Source organism: Arachis hypogaea, chromosome 16 (assembly GCF_003086295.3).
Source record: "Arachis hypogaea cultivar Tifrunner chromosome 16, arahy.Tifrunner.gnm2.J5K5, whole genome shotgun sequence".
NCBI classification, from domain to species: Eukaryota; Viridiplantae; Streptophyta; class Magnoliopsida; order Fabales; family Fabaceae; genus Arachis; species Arachis hypogaea.
This window is the reverse complement of record NC_092051.1, coordinates 9265205-9289987: the sequence shown is the minus strand read 5'-3', so window position 1 is coordinate 9289987 and position 24783 is coordinate 9265205. Positions and strand designations below refer to the sequence as shown.

The following is a 24783-nucleotide window of genomic DNA, read 5'->3' as shown; positions in this document are numbered from 1 at the left end:
AATTTTTAAAAATAATTTATTTTTATATCTTTTAAATTAAATATTAATTTTTAACCCTTTTTAGTAAATAGACACTATTTTTTAGGCACCATAGCATTTACGGTAACAACATATTATACAAATAGTACGTAATCTGTTCTTTCTCTCTTCCGGTTCCCTCCCACCCTCCAAAAAAAAAAAGGTTTAACATCTTGTGCTTTTGAAAATTTTTTAAATTCTAATTTATTTTGCTCCAAAATATGTATAAACTTCAAATAGTGAGCTAATAACGAATACAATGCAACATCAAACTGAAGAGGCTGAACAAGACAAACGCGCCGTTTCTCCCAAATAACGAAAAGTAAACGGCTTTTAAGAATGGAATATTTCAAAATTTGATCTTACAAGCTCGGTTTCATTTTCACCGGGTGCAGTAGATTGCTACTGCAATTCTCAACAATGAATGTACTTTGATGCAACATATTCAAACTTCTCTCTTTGGCTTCCTTAGCTTTCCCTCTCCTTCTGGCCCAATATGCTATAACCATATATATAACTCAATGTGACATTTGTATGCCAAGACAAACTAAAGGAATGTTCTTATTGCAATCACAGTAGATGAAGTGGCCATATTTGTGCTGAATCATTGAATATATCGATCAGTAACTCTGAATAATTTTCAACAAAGCTGAATATGTTCCAAGGGAAGCACTGGCGATTCCAATTGCAGCTATTATGATGCTTAACGTAACCTAATACAGGCAGTAAAGAAAGTTAGAAACAAAACCATTCATATGTACTGGTTTAAGCTTTTTTTTTTGGTATACTGGTTTAAACCTTTTTTATAGATAGTTTATAATATAGTTTCAGAGCCCATATAAAAGGCCCAACTGCCCAAGATTCACTTCTTGTTATGTTACACTATTCTTCTACATATAAATATGAATTGGGGAGTGCTAAAAAAACAATGACTATCTTGAACAACATGAACAACCACCAATCAAATAAAAATACACTACATCCTAATTTAATGCTACTAATTAAATTTACTCTTTTAACCCTATTAATTCACATTGTTTACACATTGTTCAAAAATATTGTTGGTTACCTATACTTTTCCATATGAATTTTTAGTACAAGATGGATTTGTGTATTGTTCAAGTCTAGACATAACATGCAGCCCAAGCCTTGGATCAATGGCAGCATCACCTGCCTTATTGGGAGCTGCATCCATGTTGGAATCCTCAATGAGGAATATAGAACTCATCTTAGTAGTAGTAGTGTGTGTGAGTGGGTGTGTGTTGTGTAATGTATAAGACCCCAAAAAAAAAAGTCTAGACATAACATTATTCATGTGCCTCTATCAAAGCTGTTGTTTTTGGAAGACATGGTTGATGAGAGAGAGAGAGAAGAGAGAGCATATCAAGGGTATCTCAATTTCAGTTCTCACATCAAGAAAATAAGATTTTCATTTTTTTTTAAATTATGGAAAAACAACCATGCATGCATTTGGTCATAGACTCATAGGCTATTTAGTTGATGTTACAATACAGCAAACATGAACAATTAATTCTTATAATTATCAACCGTACTAGAATCTGTTCGCAGCTACTTTTAACCCACAGAGATTAATTGCCAAACTATACTATACCCTGGTGAAGGTAAGATTCAATAACCATAAACTTCTCATAAGATAGCCACAGTTGAAAAAACAATTATAACTTCAAATGATCAGATGCAATATACCTGTGTACTTGTTGCTCTTTTCCCCACAATTCTCAGAAAACATAAAGCTGGCAATATCAAGGCCTGAAAAGTGTAACATTCCTACATCACTCACCGAACGAGTTTCATCCATGTGCAAGAAAAATATTTAAAAGCTTTGCTAAACCGAATAATGATTTATTCTTTACGAAAACTCTTGATTTTCTTTCCGAATTTCTAAATGTAATTTAGCTGTAGCTAAACATAAACAAATACTAACATTCCAATATATTATTATCCCCTCAACCCAATCCTATAAAGTTACAGAACATGTATTCTGGAATTACATGGAGGAATGTGCATGCTACTTAAAAATCATGAGATGTTGAATAGGATGAATGTTGGACTTAAGTGCATGCTTGGCTTACCACAAGTGTACTGAGGAGAGAACCAATTAAAGCCATCACAAGTCCTGAAATTACAATAAAGTGAGTAAGCGAGTATAACTACTTTCTTTCATCCACTGAGAAATATTGTTTTGTATAAAAAATTGAATTTTTCCTGATGATGTAACACTGCTCAAGATTTAGTGGAAGTACATTAGCTATACAATAGAAGTTTATTAACTTAACGAGGAATGCTAGGGCCAGCAATTTTGGTGTTTTGTAACCATCAATTGGCCATCAATAGTGTTTTTAATGGTGTGAGATTACATCTAATGGTAGAAAATCACTCACTATTGTTTTGATGGTTAAGTGTTGGCCAGAAAACACAAAAGTTGCTGGCCCCTAGACTTTTCCTTAACTTATTATACTTCGTCCTTACACAGACAAAGCCTAGGACTTACCGAAAAAAGGAATTAGAAAAGCAGCTAAAAGTGTAGCCAAAACCAATATTGTTCTGAGGAGCATGAAAGACCAAGTGGTACTTGAAATTCTATGGGGCAGCAACTCCTCCAGACTCCTTGCAAGCGGGTTCATGGTCAAAGCATATTTGTTTAAAATTAAGGAAAATTTAGACTAAAAAAGTTCCATGAACATGAACAAGCCTTGCTCTACTTTCATAGATAAGTATTAGCATGTGGCTAAAAAAAAGGATATTTGGTGAAGGGGCTAAGTACCTGAAAGAGAAATGAAAATACAATATAAGCAGAAGTTCATTAGAAGTTTAGAAAGAAAACTAAAAACCCTCTTAAAAAAAGAAGAAGAAGAAGAATGAAACTCTTACTATTATCCACAGGGCAATTTTGGAAGCAAATGCATTAGCAGGCAGGTTCAATGTTATCTGAGACAAAACCTCGTCACCAAACATGAGATATCCGGGGATTGCGACGAGTCCATATAGAAGCACACATAAGATGAAACTTCACGCAAAGAAGAAACGACTTAGTCATTATCAGAAAGAATAAGAAAAATTATTATCTGATGCAAGTGACAAAGTCCATACACTATAAGGATTGCCTTGCTAAATTCTCGTTTGTTGGCCATAGACTGGTAAATATTCGGAAAAACAGAGTGTCCTGCGAAGCCAAACCCGTAGATACCAAATGCAAATGGAATGCCACTCCAATGAAGGAAAGAGCCAGTGTGATGGAATCCAACATTAGTTGTCCCAACAACAATCACACAGATAATAATCACCACTGTAGTAATTACTCCTCCAGCTGCAGAAAACCATTAGAAGAAATTCGGTAAGTTTAACACAAATTGGACGAAAAATTCCAAAGATGCATCAACCAAACAAATCTTTGTTGCGTTTGCAGGACCTGAGAGATAAGAGATTATGCGAAGATCCTTTAACCATACAGTAGGGAGAATGATAAGGGCAGTCAAAATTCCAAACAAATGTTTGGAGTCCAAGTGGAGGCTTCCAATATCCAACGATGATCCAGGAAACAGCCCTGTAAGGTTATCTCCTTCCATGATGATAAATTCCACACAATATGACTGCAATCACGAAACAAGATTTCACACCCAATAGTGCAGAGTAATACACAGTTTTGTACGAAAACCAGAAAGAAGAAAAAGGAGTGTATGCGATTCAGCACTTACAAATAATTCAATGTACAAGATGATCTGCAACGTGAGTCCAAACTAAACCAAGTTAGTGAACATAGAATATTACAACAATCAATAAACAAAAGTAATCAGAAAAGAAAACATGTGTGGCACATTTTGTCATGGCTTTCAGATACAGAATATGAAGAAGAATACCCCATGTAGAAACATGTTAATCAAAGTACATATTGCACGACAATTTTAATCAAATTTAATACAGAAAAAAACAAGTTACCGATACAATAAGACGGCCATATCTCCCGAATGCGGCTTCTCCTATATCTGGGTAGCTGACAATCCCTTCTCTGCTTTCAAAGCAGTGTCTCATAAGGTCCGCTGTATATAAACACATAACAGCAAAAAGAAGCATCACCAGCAAGCTGGCCCACCCTGCTTGCATCACCGTTAAAGGTGAAGACAGAAGGCTAACTCCAGCCATAACATTAATCCCTGGCCAAGTACAGCATTACCACACAAAATGATAAGTTTCTTTGAATTTCAAAACCAAGGAAATATATATATCAAAAGTTAATTATTCTGAACCATATCTTCCAGAAAATTTTCCAAACAAAAATCAACCTTTCAGTCCCTTATATTACTAAGCAGTAAGGTAAGTAATAGCACAGGAGTTATTTACAAGTACTCCTTGTTTCATCGCAATATGACTTATTAAATCAATATCCATTACCAAACTTCTTTTGTTTTTTTTGCACAGCTTAAGTCACATTGTTATAAGGCAAATGCACGTCCTCCTTTTTTCTTTTATCCATAACTATCACTTTTTTAATATATCTTTAAATTATTAATATATCTAAATAAGCATACATGGTTACTGAAAAAAAGGATCACCAAGTAAATAAAATACAATGTGATACCATTGAAAATTGTTTGAGTGAGGTTGCATCCATAACCAAGGGGTAATTCTTCAGGAATTTGCATTTGAATTGAAGCTTTCTCCCACCATGTTGATTGTCTTGTGATCCCATCTTGATGCACACTACCACCATATCCCAGACCAGACAGAAAAGAAGCCTTTGCATCTAGTTCTAAATAACTCTTTGACTTGTTGACGAAGCTTGAATAGATAACACTCGGTCCTCGAAGAAATGATCCAAGACTCGGAGCTGCAGCAATTGAGTAAGAATCAGTTGCTTCTCTGTCATAAGAAAAAAAAAAGAAAGAAACACATAATCAGAGAAGAATAGTGAATGGCCTCATCAACGAAACCAATAACAGAGACACAAAAGGCTACACACATACATCACGTGCCATACTCGCAACAGCTGTTGAGTAAACCAAAAGAATCTAGACAATCTTAGTCACCCTCCTCACACAACCATTACAATGATTTTATTTTATTTTAATAATTCTTTGGTCCCTCAACATTCAAAAAAAAATGGCAAACATAAAGAAGCTCAAACATGCCTCTCTCTCCTCCCCAAGGCATTTGTCAAACACACTCTTTTTCTGTCTCCTTAACATTACCGCAAATCAATTATGCATAATTAATTGTAACTAGAATCAATTCTAAGAAAGGAAAAGCAAACACAGGAAACAAAAATGGCAGTGAAGAAGAAAAAGAATGTCCGTACTTGTAACTTTGAGGCCATTGGCGAGAAGAGAAAGACTCAGGCGGATCTAGCTTATCTTCATTGTCACTACCACTGTCGTAGTTGACGGTTTCAATGTCTTCGTCTTCGTTACCATCATAATTCAACGAAATCTGAGATCGAGAGCCTCTCACCATTACTGCTACCGCACTCTGATCTCTGAGTTGATTTGAAGTTTTGAACTACTCAAACCTGAAACAAACAAATAAATCAAAGAAACTCTATCTTTTTGAACGAGATCCAGATGAATGACATGGCGGTATGGGAGTGAGTGCGCGCGCTCTGAAAATTAATTAAGAAAAATCCAAAACATGGATAATTTTGTGAGGGTTTAGATGAAAGGAACGGTGAGGATTGGGTTTGAATGCGTAACGCATGCATTGGAAAGCGGCGTGTGTAAGAACGAAAGAGCTCAGTAGTACGTAGCCAGTGCTCGACAATTGTAAGCATCTCTTCTCACACTTTCAATCCGTGAAATATGGGACCACTCATCATTTGCTTAGTGTCCTCTACGAACCTTGCTCAATAATAATTCTCATTATTTTAAACGGATTTGAATTTCATTAGTTTGTCTTCCAATGGGTAGATACTAATAATTAAAAAAATACAAATTTTGTTAATCAATGACAACTATTTAACACGCAATTGTATCTGATTGTGACTAGTTGATGATTCAGCATGCAACATGTTGAGGTGGCGCTGATGATGCAATTTCGATAGGCATGGGCTAAATTATTTTTAAATATTTTTAATTTCTTATCTATTTCCTTCTTAAATTGAACAAAATTAATTATTTCATTGTGGAAACGTACCTTTATTTATAGAAATCAAAAACTGATGGAAGAATTTGGAGCTTGTGATTCTTTTGATCTTCGTCAACTAAAGTCTTTCTGTATTTTTAGGCGGTTGAATTGTGACTCTTTTGATGGAAAAAAACAATAAAGGCAACTTTGGTATCTTGGGACCGAAACTCTGAAGGCCTATTTATATTTGAGCATGGCACCTATTCAACTCTAAAGTCTAAATAAAATAGTATCTAAAGTCCAAAAGATAATATATCAAAAATCCAAAAGATAATTATTTAAGGAACAAAAGATAATATCTAGTTTTATTCTGATTTAATTTCAAATCAAAAGTAATAATGACTTATTCAATTTAACATTTATAACAATAAATGAGATCATCATTATATAAGTCATTTACTTTGAAATAGCATAATTTGTTATTATAATCAATATATGTATTGCCCACAAATAAATTAGAAAATTAAATAATTTCCTAATATTTAAAAGTAGGTTTTAAAAGTTAGTTTTTAAAAGGGAATTAAAAAAAATTAAAAAATTATTAAAATTTATTGTTTTTAATTTTTATTTGATAATTAATATTTAAAAGTATAGAATAAAATATATTATTAGATTTGAGTGATGGTTAAATAATAATAAAAAATAATGAATTTTAGTAATTTTTTAATATTTTTTTTAAATTATAGTATTTATATTTAATAAATTAAATAAAAATGACTTTAATAAATACAAACAACAATAAACATGTTTAGTAAAATAATTTTTAAAATTTAAAAATATTATTATAGATATTAATATAAAAATTAAATTTAGATATTAATTAATATATAAAATTATATTAGACTTTTTAATTTTGATGAGCATAAACTAATTTTAAAATATTCTCCTTTAAGTATTTTCAAAAGCACTCCTAATTTTTAAAAACTGTATAAATACATAAGTTTTTTAATTTACCAAATACAAAACGAGATATTTATACTTTTAAAAATTTTTACCAAATTAAATCTAAGTATATCTTAAAATTAGTTATCAATATAAAATATATATTTAAAATAAATTAAATTATAGATACATATATATAAATTAATAATGATTAATTTTAGCATTTAAATAATATTTTTGTCTTACTTTGTATAATAATGTTTCCATTTTTTCACGCATTGCCTTAGAAAAAAGAAAAACCACTTCGAATGTGTTATTTTGATAAAAGGAAAACCTTATTTGTAACACCCTATTATACTAAATCTTATGCTTAAGTCATAAGAATGAGATAGTAAGGTATTACGAACATCTAACAGTAAAAATATACATATATGTATAAAAGAAATAGTATACTAAGAGCCTTGAAACAAACGGGTAAACAAAAATCGCAAAATGAAAAGCGCAACGCTCAAGGAATAGGGCTACTTGCGTACTAAGAAATCTAATATGAAAATGATAATGGTAAACCAAAGATGTAAAGGAAAGCCAAGGAAACAGTAAAACTAGCTCTTGACTCAGCCTGCGAAGCTAAGGCTGGCCGGAGGATATATATATACATATGAACATACATAGGTATCCCCAAAATACACCAAAATACCAAAATAAACTCCTATCTCTCCCTCAACCTCTAGGAGGAGCAGCATACACAAGTTACTTGAATATACAAAAATATAAACAAAAACCCAAAATACATCCAGAAACTACTTCGCTTCAAGATCCAGACGCCTAACGAGGAGCCTCTCGACCTGCATCTGAAAAACAGCAACACAATATGAAATGAGAACCGGAGGTTCTCAACATAGTAAAAGTGCCACGCATATAATAAATAAGGTCCTGAGAATGTCATAGGCAATCCTAGAACTCCGTTATTCAATTATCCAACTTAATTACTAAACAGAAACCATAAACAAGGGTAGGTATTCTAAATCTATCTAACTTACTCAATTTCAATCCTAGTCTAACACCAAACCATTTCTCCATTTCCTCCATCATCCATAATGCAACAGAAACAAACAACCAAATAAGATCAAGCACAAGTAATGAGCAGATAGTACAAGTAGCAAGTATAACAGGTAACAACTGGTATATATCAGTTAGGCATACCTAGGAAGTGCAAAACAATCAAAACAAACAAATGCATATGATGCATGCCTGTCCTATGGCTGATGGGGCCCATCTGTCGGTTATCCAGCCAACCCGACAAGTTCAAAAACCTTAGACTATCCCCCGTCGCGCATCCCCAAGAGTCTATGCATCGAGTTCACATACATTCATCATATAATCACTCAATGGAGGTTATCCATACCCGGGAATTTATACGTGCCCGATCACCCTTACAACGTAGAGTCAACAGAGTATCGAGAATCAACCTGGAACACGCGGTGGCGAGCCACGGTTTTAACCCAGGGAAACTTGTATCTCAGATATCATTATTCATAAGCCATGGCAATTTTATTATCAATACATCATCAATTATCAAGCCTTAGCGCTAAACTTCGTTAACATTCTTATTTTCTTCATAAGCCGCCATTTACAACTTTTTTCACCCTCAAGATATCTTGTTTTCCTAGCTTCTTTTATCCACTGGACCTAAAACCATACTCTAAGCCTTAAAAGGAAGAAAATGGAGGTTTAGAAGTGGAAAATTGGTTTAAAAATAGTCAAAATTGATTTTTGCAGCAGGCAGCATCCACGCGTACGCGTAGGCCACGCGCACGCATGGAGCATACATCGAGTCACGCGTACGCATGAGTCATGCGCACGCGTGGATATGATCACACGCGTATGTATGCTTCTCGCGCATGCGTCGCCAAAATTCCACTCCACGAATACGTGTAATCCACGCGCACGCGTGGATGGGCGTTCTTTCAAAAAAATGGGCAGAATGCCCAGGAAGATTGCTGCAACCAGTTTTCACCATTCCTAAACACAGATTCATACACTAGATTTTCAATGTCCATAACTTTCTCTACAAAAATCCGTTTTTCACAAAATTGATATTAATCAAAAGCTCTTAAAACCATCTTTTATTTGCAACAAATCACAACTCAATCCAAGACTTGAGGAGTAAATTATGGACTTCCAAAATTCATCAAAAATTGGTTCTTAACTAATTCTCAACCAAACCTCATTTTCATCACTCATGTTCCTTACCATTACAACTTGCATTCTAATACCATATTAGCCTATGTCATTAACAACCATTGTTCATACTACCTTTAACCAATTCCACAAACCTTGAACAACAATAATTATCAACATTTACCTCATACATTAATAACCCCTCATTTATTCATATCAACTCTTCACTTATACCACCCTTTATCATATATTTATCAACCTTCTATTAACATATAACAATTAAATTCCATTAACACAACTCAACCCTTCAATGACACATATCAACTCTTTATTAACAATTCTTTATTAACAAACACCATCCATATATACCAACATCAACACAATCCATCGTAAGTAAATCCAAGAGCATAAAAGTAATAACCTCAAAACCCCATAATTTCAACATGTATTCATCAACAATTATTCCAATAACATTACAAAACTACTCATTAAATGCAATTAACAAATTCAACTTATCCTATGATTTCTCTAACCTAAGTTTTCACAACACTGTAAATATTAAACGTGCGAAACTTAAACCATACCTTGGCCGACCACTTAGTTTCACCCAAGGCAGCCTCACAACACAAAACAAAGCCCCTCCAAGCTCAATTAGAACAGCCATAAACCAAGATTTGATCACCAACAAGCCTCCAAATATTCCCAATTCAATTCCAAAGCATATATACCCACTCAATCTACACCTAATACATATACATGTTCCAATTTCAGTTTTCTCATTATAAATACAAGATTGAGATAGGGTTTGGTGTCCTTACCGTACCCATATGCTCAATAGCTCGAGCCCATCAAGTCCCGGAAGCTAACTTGATCCTAAAACACATAATTGGACAAGATTTCACTATAGGATTTCAATTTCACCAAAGAAAGGGGAATAGAGATTCTGAATCAAATATAAGACCTAACAGTGAAATTGATCAAATAAAAAGGTAGAGCTTGACGCACTGAACACGTGGCCGCAAACGGTGCGGCGATCGGAGCCCGGACGGAGGAGTTATGGTGGATCAAAGGTTGTGGGGGTTTGAGATCTCCTCTCCCCTTTCCCCCAATTCTGTTGGCTTCGTTGGATGCAAATGAAAGAGAAGAAGCTGCTGCTTCTATTATGGGTCTGGTTGGATCCACGAGCCGGGTTTAGGCCCCAGTTCAATCGGTTCGGCCCTTCCGGTCCGATTTTGTGCCAAATTATCGAATTTGGTATCAAAATTCTCGTTTCGACGAGCTCTATCCTATTTTGATATTAGTTTTGAATTTTTATCTTTCCTAATTAAAATTCAATTTATTAACTAATTATTTACTGATTTTAGCAGGATTTACATCCTACCCACCTAATTAGGAATTTTGTCCCCAAAATTCAGAGTGAGATACCTGAAAAGAGGTGGGAGTAGTACTTCCGCATCTCTGATTTAAGCTCCTAGGTATATTCTTCAATACCAGCTCGACTCCAAGCTACTTTCACTAAAGAAACCTCCTTTCCGCGTAGACGCTTGATGCTGGTATCATCAATCCTAACCGGAGTTACTGGAAGCGTCAGATCTTATCTCACTTGGACTGATTCTGGTTCTAGGACATGGCTAGGATCAAAAGTGTATTTACGAAGCTGCGATACGTGGAACATGTCATGCATATTCGAAAGATGTGGTGGTAACGCGATCCTATACGCCACTGGTCCAATTCTCTTCAGGATTTCAAACGGCCCAATGTAACGGGGATTTAACTTCTTGGTTTTGATGGACCTCCCTATTCCAGTGGTCGGAGTAACCTTCAAGAAGACGTGTTCTCCTTCCTTGAATTCTAAGGGCTTCTGTCTTTGGTCAGCATAGCTCTTCTGACGGCTTTGAGCCTCAAGCATTCGACTCCGGATTCTCTTTATTTGCTCAGTGGTTTCACTTACCATTTCAGGTCCTATCAAGCTCTTTTCTCCTACCTCATACCAACATAATGGAGACTGGAATTTTCTTCCATACAAAGCCTCATATGGAGCCATTCCAATACTCGCATGATAGCTATTGTTGTAAGAAAATTCTACCAGAGGCATATATCGATCCCAGCTCGCCGGTTGATCCAAAACACAAGCTCTTAACATGTCTTCCAGGGTTTGGATTATTCTTTCTTATTGACCATCCGTCTGAGGATGATAGGCAGTACTTAGGCTTAATTGAGTGCCAAAAGCTCGCTGAAAAGTACCCCAGAACTGTGATGTAAAGCGAGGGTCTCTATCCGATACAATAGTGGAAGGTACGCCATGTAACCTCACAATCTCCTTTATGTATAAGCGCGCTAACTCCTCCATAGTACAACTTATCCAAATAGGCAGAAAATGAGCTGACTTGGTCAGTCGGTCTATAACTACCCAAATAGCATCACAACCTGTCCGAGTTCTTGGTAAGCCCAATACAAAATCCATAGCGATGCTCTCCCATTTCCACTGTGGAATCTCCAAAGGTTGAAGGGTTCCGGCTGGTCGTTGGTGTTCAATCTTGACTTTCTGACAAGTTAGGCATTTGGAAACATGTAACGCCACATTATTTTTCATTCATGGCTACCAGAACATCATCTTTAAGTCTTGGTACATCTTTGTGCTTCCAGGATGAATGGAGAACCCGCTCTTGTGAGCTTTCTCCAATATGCTCCGTTGCAAATTCCCGACATCTGGCATAATTATCCGGCCCTTAAACCTCCACAACCCATCTTTATCTTCTGACACTCTCCATTGCTTTTCTTTCTCAATCGCGGGCAAAATCTTATACAATTCTTGATCATTCTGATGAGCCTTTACTAGTTCAGCCTTGAAGTCACTTGAAATCTATAATTGGCTTAGGCACCAAGTTCCAAACTCTTCTCTGATTCCTAGTTTCAATCCTTGAAAGGCTTTTAGCAATTCTTCCTCTTTTAGCATCATCCAAGCGGCACATAGGAATTTCCTACTCAAAGCATCTGCTACTACATTCGCCTTTCCCGGATGGTAGTTTAGCTCGAAGTCATAATCCTTCAAGAGTTCCATCCACCTCCTCTGACGCATATTCAATTATTTTTGCTCAAACAGATACTTCAGACTCTTATGGTCTGAATAGACTTGAAATTTAAATCTATAGAGATAATGCCTCCAAATCTTCAAAGTAAAGACAACGGCAGTAAGCTCCAAATCATGAGTTGGGTAGTTTCTTTCATGTGGCCTTAACTGACGTGAGGCATAAGCTACAACTTTGTGATGCTGCATTAACACGCATCCTAAACCTTTCAAGGATGCATCGCAGTATACCTCGAATGGTTCTCTCGGCTCAGGCAACACTAACACAGGGGCGGTAGTCAATCTCTAATTTAAGGCAAGGAAACTCTCCTCGCACTCGGGAGTCCATACAAAAGAAACATCCTTCCTGGTCAGCTTGGTCAAGGGCAAAGCGAGCTGTGAAAACCCTTTGATGAACCTCCGATAATAACCCACCAAGCCTAAGAAACTCCTGATTTTCGTCACTGAAGTTGGCCGCTCCCAATTCATCACCGCCTCAACCTTAGCAGGATCCACTGCTATTCCTTGCTTACTCACCACGTGGCCAAGAAATTTCACTTCCGACTTCCAGAACTCGCACTTGGAAAACTTAGCATACAACTTCATATCCTTCAGGATTTGTAGTATTGTTCGCAAGTGTTCTGCATGCTCATCCTCGTTCTTAGAATAGATAAGAATGTCGTCAATAAACACAACAACAAACTTATCCAGATATGGATGGAAGATTCTGTTCATGTATCCATAAATATCGCCGGAGCATTAGTTAGTCCGAAGGACATCACGGTATATTCATAGTGGCCATATCGTGTTCTGAAGGTAGTTTTAGGAATATCCTTATCTCTAACCCTTATCTGATGGTATCCGGATCGTAGATCAATCTTAGAGAACACACCGGCTCCCTGTAACTGGTCTATCAGGTCGTCAATCCTTGGCAACGGGTATTTATTCTTCACTGTAACCTTATCCAGCTGCTTATAGTCAACACATAAGCACATACTTCCATCTTTCTTCTTCACTAGTAATACTGGCGCACCCCACGGAGATACACTTGGTCGGATAAAATTTTTACCCAACAGATCCTCTAGTTGAGACTTCAATTTGGCCATTTCTAGAGGCGACATCCTATAAGGAGCACATGAGATTGGTCCGGCCCTAGGTACTAAATCAATAACAAACTCAACTTCCCGTTTTGGTGGAAATTCATCAATATCATTAGGGAACACCTCTAGAAACTCACACACAACTGAGATTTGTTCTAAGTTCTGATCATCACCCGAAACACCCGCAGCTAACAATAATATTCTTTGACATACGGCCTGAGAATAGTTCACTATCATAGAATTCAAATAGTAGTTATTCACCACCACCGGCCCTTCTGTGTCCTCAGGCATGAAACATACTGTTTTTGCAGAGCAATCGAGTAGAACGTGATTCTTGGATAACCAGTCTAATCCCAAAATGAGATCAAGACCAGTCATTGGCAAACAGATTAAGTTATGCAAAAAATCACGATGTTGTATTCAAAAGGGAACTTGGGGACACCCTAACCTAGTGATCATAGCCTCGTGGGTGGCATTATACACCTTCAAATCATATCCCATGACTACTATTTTCAATCCTAACTCATGAGCCTTCTCAAATGCAATAAAAGAATGTGTAGCTTCAGAATCAAACAAAGCATTCAAAGTTTTACCAGCCATCTCACAGTTACCTCTGATCAATGTCTCTGACCCCTCAGCACCTACTAAAGAAGTAGTGTATACTCTGCCTGGTTGCTGTATTCTACCTGTCTCATACTTCTTCTTCTCTAGGCAACTGTTAGCCAAGTGTCCTGCCTGTCCACAGGAGTAACAGACTCCGGTCCCAAACCTGCATGGCCCAGAATGATACTTCCTACATCTATGGTAACTCATATTTTGTTGTGGCTGGTTTTCCTGTCTCCTTCCCTGGTTAGCACTAGCATTAGGCCTCCTGGAGTTGCCTTGCCCCTGATTGTTCTGAGGGACAAAGCCACCATGCTTGAATTGTCTGCCCCTAGGTGAAAAATTCCTCCCTGTGGTCCTCTGGAATGGCATCCTCAGACTCCCTTTTTCTTATGCAGCCCTTTTGACATAATCCTCCGCCACCCTGCTCCTATTCACAAGCTCAGAAAACTCCTGAATCTGCATAGGTGCCACAAAGCTCTGAATGTCACTCCTAAGGCCTTCTTCATACTTTATACACTTCCATTCAGCAAAGTCCTCAAGAGCTCCCTGATAGATGCGTGAAAAGCGACATAATTCCTCAAATTTACTTGGATACTCAGTGATGGTCATTTGTCCCTGTTTAAGCTGAAGCAGTTCGAGTTCTCTGGCATTTCTAGCTGAGGTAGGGAAATATTTCTTATAGAATTTTTCTAGGAACAACTCCCAAGAGATCACACCCCCGTTAAGCTGCAGAATGCGCCTCATGCCCTGCCACCAGTGCTGAGCTTCACCATGCAACTGGTAGGTTCCAAACTCAACCCACTGTTTATCAGGAACCTGCTGAGCCTGTAATGCCCGCTCAATAGCTTTTATCCAATTATCAGCATTGGTAGAATTCGAAGTCCCTCTAAAAGTTGGAGGGTGAACCTTCAGGAAGGAATGCAATGACATTGGACCATTCTCGTCATTGTTACCATTGTTTCCATTATTAATCTGATTTCCCAGGGCTTCAGTTGTCGCTTGCATTGCTGCTGCCATATTGCATAATGCAGCCATGAAGTCTATAGGGTTAGGAGTATTTCCTGATGTTTCAGGCATAGAATTGCCTATTCGGCCTCTACCTCACCCGCGTCCGCATCCGTGAGTAGACATCTGGTCCCTATACACACCAAACAAGTGATATCAAGTTGATCAGTCTCAATATCGCAAGTTCAGTGCTTTAAGTCCCAAATGCATGCTCATGAACGTTTATACCACATATATCAATTAGATATCCTAATAGCAAATAAATTCATACACAGAGAATGCACAGAAGCACAATCAGTCCGTCCTCAGGCTCTATAGGAACGAAGTGCTCTGATACCATAATGTAACACCCTACTATACTAAATCTTATGCTTTAGTCATAAGACTGAGATAGTAAGGTATTACGAACCTCTAACAGTAAAAATATACATATATGTATAAAAGAAATAGTGTACTAGGAGCCTTGAAACAAATGGGTAAACAAAAATCGCAAAATGAAAAGCGCAACGCTCAAGGAATAGGGCTACTTGCGTACTAAGAAATCTAATAGGAAAATGATAAAGGTAAACCAAAGATGTAAAAGAAAGCCAAGGAAACAGTATAACTAGCTCCTGACTCAGCCTGCGAAGCTAAGGCTGGCCGGAGGAGATATATATATATATATATGAACATACATAGGTAGCCCCAAAATACACCAAAATACCAAAAAAACTCCTATCTCTCCCTCAACCTCTAGGAGGAGCAGCATACACAAGTTACTTGGAGAGTAAGCTACACATATATATACATAAATATATACAAAAACCCAAAATACATCCCGGAACTACTTCGCTTCAAGATCCAGACGCCTAGTGAGGAGCCTCTCGACCTACATCTGAAAAACAGCAACACAGTATGAAATGAGAACCAGAGGTTCTCAGCATGATAAAAGTGTCACGCGTATAATAAATAAGGTTCTGAGAATGCCATAGGCAATCCTAGAACTCCGTTATTCAATTATCCAACTTAATTACTAAACAGAAACCATAAACAGGGGTAGGTATTCTAAATCTACCTAACTTACTCAATTTCAATCCTAGTCTAATACCAAACCATTTCTCTATTTCCTCCATCATCTATAATACAACAGAAACAAACAACCAAATAAGTAATGAGCAGATAATACAAGTAGCAAGTATAACAGGTAACAGCTGGTATATATCAGTTAGGCATACCCAGGAAGTGCATAACAATTAAAACAAACAAATGCATATGATGCATGCCTGTCCTATGACTGATGGGGCCCATCTGTCGGTTATCTAGCCAACCCGACAAGTCCGAAAACCTTAGACTGTCCCCCGTCGCGCATCTCTAAGAGTCTATGCATAGAGTTCACATACATTCATCATATAATCACTCAATGGGGGTTATCCACACACAGGAATTTATACGTGCCCGGTCACCCTTACGACGTAGGGTCAACAGAGTATCGAGAATCAACCTGGAACACACGGTGGCGAGCCACGGTTTAAACCCAGGGAAACTCGTATCTCAGATATCATTATTCATAAGCCATGGAAATTTTACTATCAATACATCATCAAGTATCAAGCCTTAGCGCTAAACTTCGTTAACATTCTTATTTTCTTCATAAGCCGCCATTTACAACTTTCTTCACCCTCAAGATATCTTGTTTTCCTAGCTTCTTTTATCCACTGGACCTAAAACCATACTCTAAGCCTTAAAGGAAAGAAAATGGAGGTTTAGAAGTAGAAAATTGGTTTAAAAATAGTCAAAACCAATTTTTGCAGCAGACAGCATCCACGCGTATGCATGAGTCATGTGCACGCGTGGATATGATCACACGCGTACGCATGCTTCTCGCGCATGCGTCGCCAAAATTCCACTCCACGCGTACGCGTGATCCACGCGCACGCGTGGATGGGCGTTCTTTCAAAAAAATGGGCAGAATGCCCAAGAAGATTGCTGCAACCAGTTTTCACCATTCCTAAACACAGATTCATACACCAGATTTTCAATGTCCATAACTTTCTCTACAAAAATTTGTTTTTCACAAAATTGATATCAATCAAAAGCTCTTAAAATCATCTTTTATTTGCAACAAACCACAACTCAATCCAAGACTTGAGAAGTAAATTATGGACTTCCAAAGTTCATCAAAAATTGGTTCTTAACCAATTCTCAACCAAACCTCATTTTCATCACTCGTGTTCCTTACCATTACAACTTGCATTCTAATACCATATCAGCCTATGTCATTAACAACCATTGTTCATACTACCTTTAACCAATTCCACAAATCTTGAGCAAAATAATTATCAACATTTACCTCATACATCAATAACCCCTCATTTATTCATATCAACTCTTCACTTATACCACCCTTCATCATATATTTATCAACCTTCTATCAACATATAACAATTAAATGCCATTAACACAACTCAACCCTTCATTGACACATATAAACTCTTTATTAACAATTCTTTATTAACAAACATCAACCATATTCCATCAATATATACCAACATTAACACAATCCATCATAAGTAAATCCAAGAGCATAAAAGTAATAACCTCCATACCCCATAATTCCAACATGTGTTCATCAACAATTATTCCAACAACATTATAAAACTACTCATTAAATGCAATTAACAAATTCAACTTATCGATTCCTCTAACCTAAGTTTTCACAACACCGTAAATATTAAACGTGCGAAACTTAAACCATACCTTGGCCGACCACTTAGTTTCACCCAAGGCAGCCTCACAACACAAAACACAGCCCCTCCAAGCTCAATTAGAACAGCCACAAACCAAGCTTTGATCACCAACAAGCTTCCAAATATTCCCAATTCAATTCCAAAGCATATATACCCATTCAATCTACACCTAATACATATACATGTTCCAATTTCAGTTTTCCCATTATAAATACAAGATTTAGCTAGGGTTTGGTGTCCTTATCGTACCCATATGCTCAATTGCTCGAGCCCATCAAGTCCCAGACGCTAAGTTGAGCCTAAAACACAAAATTGGACAAGATTTTATTATAGGATTCAATTTCACCAAAGAAAAGGGAATAGAGATTATGAATCAAATATGAGGCTTACCAGTGAAATTAATCGGATAGAAAGGTAGAGTTCGACGCGCTGAGCGCGTGGCCGCGAACGGTGCGGCGATCGGAGTCCGGACGGAGGAATTATGGTGGATCAAAGGTTGTGAGAGTTTGAGATCTCCTCTTCCCTTTCCCCCAATTCTGATGGCTTCGTTGGATGCAAATGAAAGAGAAGAAGCTACTGCTTCTTTTTAATTATGGGTCCGGTTGGATCCACGAGCCTGGTTTGGACCCCGGTTCAACCAATTCGGTCTTTCTAGTTCGATTTTGTGCCAAATTATCGAAATTGGTATCAAAATTCTCATTTCGACGAACTCTATCCTATTTTGATATTAGTTTTGCATTTTTAGCTTTCCTAATTAAAATTTAATTTATTAACTAATTATTTACCGATTTTAGCAGGATTTACATTATTGATGTTTAGTTTTTTAAAGAAATAATTAGCAATTCGGTACACTTATAAAAATCTCTAAAAGATGTTATTAATAAAACAATTTTTGAATAATTTAAAAATGTAATAAAAATAACTAATAAAAAATATATTATTTATAAGTAATGAAAAAATTTTATATTTTATAAACGATTTATTCATGTAATTTGAATTTGTGGTAATATTTAAACAAATATTTAAAAGGTGTATCCAAAAATTTGGAATAAAAATTAATTTTTAATTTTTTTTCAAAAAAAAGTCATTTACAATAAAAACGTTTTTTTAAAGATCGTATTAAAATATAATTTTTAAAGTCTTTTAATGTATATTTAATATCTACTCTTTTTTATCACGTTTTTCAATTTTTAAAAAACCTATTTGTTATTAATATCTTTTGAGATTATTTTTATAAGTATGGTAAATTTTTGGATATTATTTTAATACTTTATTTCTTTTTTAATGATGCAATGAGCAAAAATTGTTGTAAACTTAAAATGGCATATCTAGGTTTGCACATGTGTGATTTCCTATGACTTTAGTTATGAATTTTTGACCGATAAAAATATTGACAATTTACTTACAGAACTACCTATAATGTAGTAATATGTGCCTTTTTTTTTTACGGTAATTTTTAACCAGATAAGTTAAGGATTAACTCGTCGTGAGTTTGAGTTTTATTTAAATATTTATTGTTGATTAATGAATTGTTACAAAATAAAATTAAATTTTTCAACATTTACTTAAAGAAACGTACTAATAAATTAACTATTAGACCAACTTAAATTAATTTGTGTAGTAATATATATAGCTATTTGTTTGTCTCATTGTAGAAGGAAAATTAGTTACAAACGTTGTTATGAATTATAGAATTTTCAGCCAAAAATTAATAACATTATAGTTTAAAATAGAAAATTCATAAAACAAAATAAAACAAATATTGCAAAAGTAGAAGAAATCTATACTTGCCAATTTCACTATCTCTTTAGTAATTTTCTAGTTTAAATCCTAGAAAGTTTTTAAATAAAAAAAAACAATATTGTTGAAACAAAAGTTTATGATATTATCTAATTATTAACATATAAATTAAAGTATTTGACGGGACATAAAAAAAAAAAAGTATTTGACTCTTAAATAACTTTTCTTTTTAATAAAAGTCACTTACATACTCTAACAATTAAATAATTGCTTGATATCCCTCATTACTTTGTTTTAATGCTCAAAATTTATCTTGAAAAAATAAACCGCATATTAGTTTATCTCCTTTAAAGCCATGGTATCAAAATGGATAATAATATAGGAATTTCTTTGATAAAAAAATAGAATTATTAAAAATAAAAAATATCTTCATTTTTCACCAAAACTTTACTTTTTACCATAACATTATCCTAATAATATACCTTACTTCGATAATAGAAAGTATTCTAAATTTCTAACTTGGTCCTTGGATCATCACATAAGCTTTCCTTATCTTATAACTCAAGAGACACATTGTTCTTTTTCCACCATTGCAAGTTTTATTGCTATGCTTTAATTATTCTAATTCTATATAAAGGACCCATAATTTAATTTCTTTATACATCTGCCATCACACAACGTAACTGTTTCAGATCAAAGCCAAAAATATGGGCCAGTCTCTGCAGAAATTAGCTCCTGGTACTTAATTCATTCCATATCTAACTCTCTCATTACTTCAATAATGTCAATTAATTAGCAAAAGATTAATTATTTGTAGGTTTAATTACTCTATTAGTCCATATAGTTTCATGAAATTTTCAATTAGGTCTCTATATTTTTTCTTTTTAATTAGGTCCCTGCACTATTTTTTTTCCAATTAAGTCTCTATTAATAGTAATTGACTTAATTTTATAGGACCCAACTAAAACAAAAAGAATTAGTATAGGGACCTAAATAAAAGGAAAATAAAGTGTAAGGACCAATTAAAAAAAATTGGTGCAAGGACTCAATTAAAAAGAAAAAAAGTATAGAGACATAATTGAAAATTTCGCAAAACTATAGGAACCAACAGAGTAATTAAACCTTATTTGTACTCTTTCATATATAATTGTTTTATTTTTCTTAAATTTTGACATATAGGTTCCGAAGAGAGAAAGATCAAAGAGATTATTCCAATTATAGAATCATGCTATGAAAAAAATCTCAAGGATGCCAAGAACCTCCAGTTCGAAGAATTCTACCGTATCGTATGCGACATAGTCGAGTACTAATTACTATTTTCACTCTTGAAATTTGTTTAATTGAAAAAAAAAAAAAACTTTAATAAGATTTTATTATTTATAATTTTTTATTTCTTTGGTTTTAATTCTTATATTTTTTGTGTTGACTCTATAATATATATCTAAGTTTTTTTACATTATTTTTTTGCCCTATTCTTATATTTTATATGAATGAAAAATATTATGTAATTAACATTTTTTTAACATTTTGAACTAAACCTAAACAATTTTTTTTTCTATTAAAAGTGCTTATATGAATTTTCATAGGGTATCATTCTAGGGTTTAGGTTCAACTTATTTAATAGTTTGTATGGTGCATATAGCCAGGTTGAATATACTGTTAATAACTTATTAATTAACAACAAAATGTGATGATGCTTTAATTTATTTTATTTGGCAGGAAAATCAACGAAAATCTTAAAAACACGCAATTTAAGCTGCCTCCAGTGAATGATCTAAAGGACGCATTCGATGTAAATAAGTCCACTATCATCTTGAAACTTTTACATTTATTATAAAGTAAATTATCTAATGATTATAAACATTTAGGCTCCATTTAGAAAGAAGACTAAAAGTAAGAGACTGAGATTGGAAGATAAAAATTAAATTAAATTTCTGTATTGTGTTTGATGTAAAATATACTAGACTGAATTAATTTCAAAATAAATATAAAAATGAGAAATAAATTTAAAATTAAAAAAAGTTAAATAAAATATTTTTGAAAAGAAATATTATTAAATAAAGTTTCAGTCGCTATTTCAAAAAATTTTTAAAAATATTTAAGAGATTAAAATTTTATATCTCGAAATTAAAATTTTAATTTCAATATGTGACCACTAAATACAATACTAAATCTCAGTCTTAATTTCTTAGAACAAACACTATAACATTGAAAAATTTTAACTTTAGAATTAGAAATTAACTTAATATTTGATTGGGTTAATTCAACCAAATTATTAAAAACATTCAACAAAACTACCCAACAAACTAAACTCATTTGGGATAATTTTGTCGAAAACTAATCAAGTCTTGAATGAATATAAAGTTAGTTTAAATATTTTATAATTAGAGTAATTATCAAGTATAGAATATAAGACATAGACTTATTTGTGATTTGAAAATAAAAGAATAATGAAATTGTTTGATTGATATATAGAAACATCATGGTGGAGAGAAGAGGAAGGAGAAGCTAGAGAAAGCAGATTTCCATGAGATCCTTAAGGAAGTGATGACAAAAGGGTCATCAATAGAGTTATTAACAGGAATTGGTGGAGCAAAGGAAGTACTCATGTACATCTTTGGTGTCCCTTTGGCAACCCTTTTCCTCAAGCGCACAGCTATGCCTAATGCTCTTCGTGATGACTTCTTCATCCCTGGAGTTACTTCCCTCACTGTCCTCATCCTTGCTGCCCTTAACAAGATTTGATGCCATTAATATGAATACTACTTGTGCTTCATGCTTAACATTTCTTAAACTTGGGGCTTCATTTGTGCATGCCATCAAGTTCTTATTACCTTAGTTAGCATGGTGAGAACAAAAATGATATGTTCATATACAAAATTAACCATCAAATCAGACACTACCTATTTATTTATTAATAGGTGTTAGAGGAATTAAGTCAATTATTTGTATTACTTATTAATAGGCGCGATTTATTAAGGTAGATGTAGTAATAATATAAGATGAAAACTCATATCCAGGTGTTATTATGTAAAGTTGATAGTTGAAAGTTATTAGATAACAATCTAGTCAAACCTGTCAAATCATCTAACGATTTTCAGCTATCAACTTCACAATAAAATAATTGTATGTGAGTTTTCACTATGAGATTTAATATATGTATGATTTTTATAGTTGGATTAATCTCTACATACATACAAGTGATTCTGCTATACAAGTCTTACAAGTCTTCTAATTGATATTACGCTCAAACACGCCTCTAACATATTTTTAATTTTTGAAAGGATTCTATTTCCTTTTTCTAATTTCTTGTCTTCTCTTTCTCCTTCTTCATTTACATGCTTTTCTCTCTATTCTCTTTCTTCATTATTCTCGATTTCCATTGTTTTTTGACATCAAGCTCTGAAATCGTTTTTGAAGTGTTTCATCTTCATCGTCGTGTTTCTCCTCGTTCTTCTTTTGATTTTGTAACATTATGTATTTTTTTCTTCTTTGTTTGATTTTTTCCTCCAAAAAGAATTATGAGAATATGAAATAAGAAAATGAAGAAGAAGAAGCAGCAGAAGATGGGAGGAGAAAGAGGAAGAGTTTTGAATTATGCATAAGGTGTATTTCAACGAATTTTGGGTGTATTTCTTAAATTCTTTGGGTATATTTCTGTAATCGTTTGGGTGTATTTCTGAAGTTCCATTATCTTCAAAACGATTTCAAAGCTTGATTTCAGAAACAATAAAAATCGAAAAAAAAACGAAGCAAGAATACCAGTGATAAACGCAGGTAAAACAACGAATGAAAAGGCGAAGAGAGAACACACGAAGGAGATCAAACAAATTTGGCAAGAAACTCGTTTTCATGGAGGAAGAAGAAGAATAATCGTTCATGATGAGTTTGGAAAACTCCTATTTAATTTTGATGATGAACAAACATTATTGAAATATTTAATTACAAAATTATTAATTTGATTTCACTTAACATATGTTAATTAATAATTTTGTGGTGCAGATTTTACCTTGGGCCGGAAAATAAAAATGTTGCTAGCCCAAATTAAAAATCAGCCTTGCTGCATGTGTTATATTTAGTGGCTGAATTTTTACTGATGGGCCAAGCTCAATGTTATTATAGCCAAGCCCATATTTAATTTTGATGAATCCTTCCTATGTTTGATCCGAAATCAAATTCATCAAGAAAGCAAATGTTAACCATTTGGGCCAGATTAAATCCTAATGCTACCAAGCCCAACATTATTTTGATGAAAGTTTCCAAGCCTGGTCCGAAACCAAGGTTAAATGAAAGCTAAATGGCTTCATGCTTTCCAACGGATTCCATCTCTTTGTTAAGAATGGATTTCAAATTTTAATATGTTAGCATTGGAAACATGAGAGAGAACTTGACTTTGATTTGATGGGAATTATTATGATTAATGCTATACGCTACTCAAAGCAAGAGAAGTAAAAAGCAATTTATCAACTTGTTTCATTTTCATTTAATTGCTTTTACTTTAACTTCACATTCTCTCTCATCTCTTTCTTCTTCTTTCTTCGGTCCTTGTCCAGGAAATAATGGAAGAAATGTTCTTCAACCAACAGAAGGAAGAAGCTGCATGCATCAAGACCATCAAGCTAATGATGGCAAGAAAACATACTAAAATAAAAATGAGCTGTGGCTGAGATATTCACCATATTTGGTTAGATTTGGTGATGTATCTTGAGCCTCTCATGCTCAAAAATAGACGTTGAAGATTCGGCCAGCATGGAGGAGATTCTTGAAGCATGACTTGTCTTTGATTCTGCTCAACCACCACAGGGAGTAGCTAGAGTGGCGAAGTGATGGTTGAAGGCAGAGATTGAAGCAGATGAAGTCATCATCATCATGAAGCATCAAGGGCCAGAAATCCATCTTGGAGAGCAAGCCAAGGATGGAGAGCTCGGATTGATGAAGGGTGATGATCAAGAAAGGTCCAGAGGTAATTGCATGTTGGGTTTTACATGGTTATCTCTTCTCTCTCTATATGGCCGAACCGGTTCTGTTTGTTGAAGGAGGAAGAAGTTGGTTCGGTTTTGGCTTCAATAAGTGGAGGCTCCCCTCTTCTATAATAAGGGTGGACAGCCACTGTTTGAGGCAAGGAGAAAATTTGAGAGTGCAAGGCACAGTGTTCTCAGAGCTACTGAGCTAACAGTTTTCTCTTCTCCTTCAATGAATTCTGTTTTGTATTTTTCTGTTTAATTTTGTCATGTCTTGAGTCTCATGGAAAAAGGCAAACAGTGAGGTTTGTATGAAAAAGCCATAGAGCGAAAAAAGGCAGAGAGTGCAAAATTAAAAGAAA

At 34.7% G+C, this 24783-nt stretch overlaps 2 protein-coding genes and 1 long non-coding RNA gene across 3 annotated transcripts; 1 reads left to right on the top strand and 2 right to left on the bottom strand.

The window, feature by feature from the left end:
- Positions 1-306: 306 nt before the first annotated feature.
- LOC112756322 (amino acid transporter AVT1A) lies at positions 307-5940 on the bottom strand. The gene is made up of 12 exons (XM_072219242.1): positions 5333-5940; positions 4616-4896; positions 3976-4190; positions 3735-3758; positions 3449-3629; positions 3130-3346; positions 2911-3046; positions 2787-2803; positions 2531-2679; positions 2112-2155; positions 1726-1788; positions 307-731 (listed from the first exon to the last, which is right to left on the bottom strand). Exons 1-12 carry the CDS (start codon positions 5485-5487, stop codon positions 639-641), a joined length of 1575 nt encoding a protein of 524 aa, XP_072075343.1. The 5' UTR covers positions 5488-5940; the 3' UTR covers positions 307-638.
- Positions 5941-15588: 9648 nt separating this feature from the next.
- LOC112757946 (uncharacterized) lies at positions 15589-18281 on the bottom strand. Its single transcript, XR_003179439.2, has 4 exons — positions 18111-18281; positions 17970-18019; positions 17731-17889; positions 15589-15868 (listed from the first exon to the last, which is right to left on the bottom strand). It is a non-coding gene; the product is annotated as an uncharacterized lncRNA (long non-coding RNA).
- Positions 18282-20118: 1837 nt separating this feature from the next.
- On the top strand, positions 20119-22672 carry LOC112759107 (uncharacterized). The gene is made up of 4 exons (XM_025807928.3): positions 20119-20198; positions 20640-20763; positions 21180-21252; positions 21936-22672. The coding sequence occupies exons 1-4, from the start codon at positions 20168-20170 to the stop codon at positions 22203-22205; spliced, it is 498 nt and encodes a 165-aa protein (XP_025663713.1). The 5' UTR covers positions 20119-20167; the 3' UTR covers positions 22206-22672.
- Positions 22673-24783: the final 2111 nt, after the last annotated feature.

Coding starts and splice junctions, on each gene's coding strand:
- LOC112756322 (XM_072219242.1), bottom strand. CDS start 5,487: ATGGTGAGAGGCTCTCGATCTCAGATTTCGTTGAATTATGATGGTAAC. Junction 4,897..5,332: donor CAATGGCCTCAAAGTTACAA/GTACGGACATTC, acceptor TTCTTATGACAG/AGAAGCAACTGATTCTTACT. Junction 3,759..3,975: donor ATGGCCGTCTTATTGTATCG/GTAACTTGTTTT, acceptor CTCACGTTGCAG/ATCATCTTGTACATTGAATT.
- LOC112759107 (XM_025807928.3), top strand. CDS start 20,168: ATGGGCCAGTCTCTGCAGAAATTAGCTCCTG. Junction 20,764..21,179: donor ATCGTATGCGACATAGTCGA/GTACTAATTACT, acceptor TTTATTTGGCAG/GAAAATCAACGAAAATCTTA. Junction 21,253..21,935: donor ATCTAAAGGACGCATTCGAT/GTAAATAAGTCC, acceptor ATTGATATATAG/AAACATCATGGTGGAGAGAA.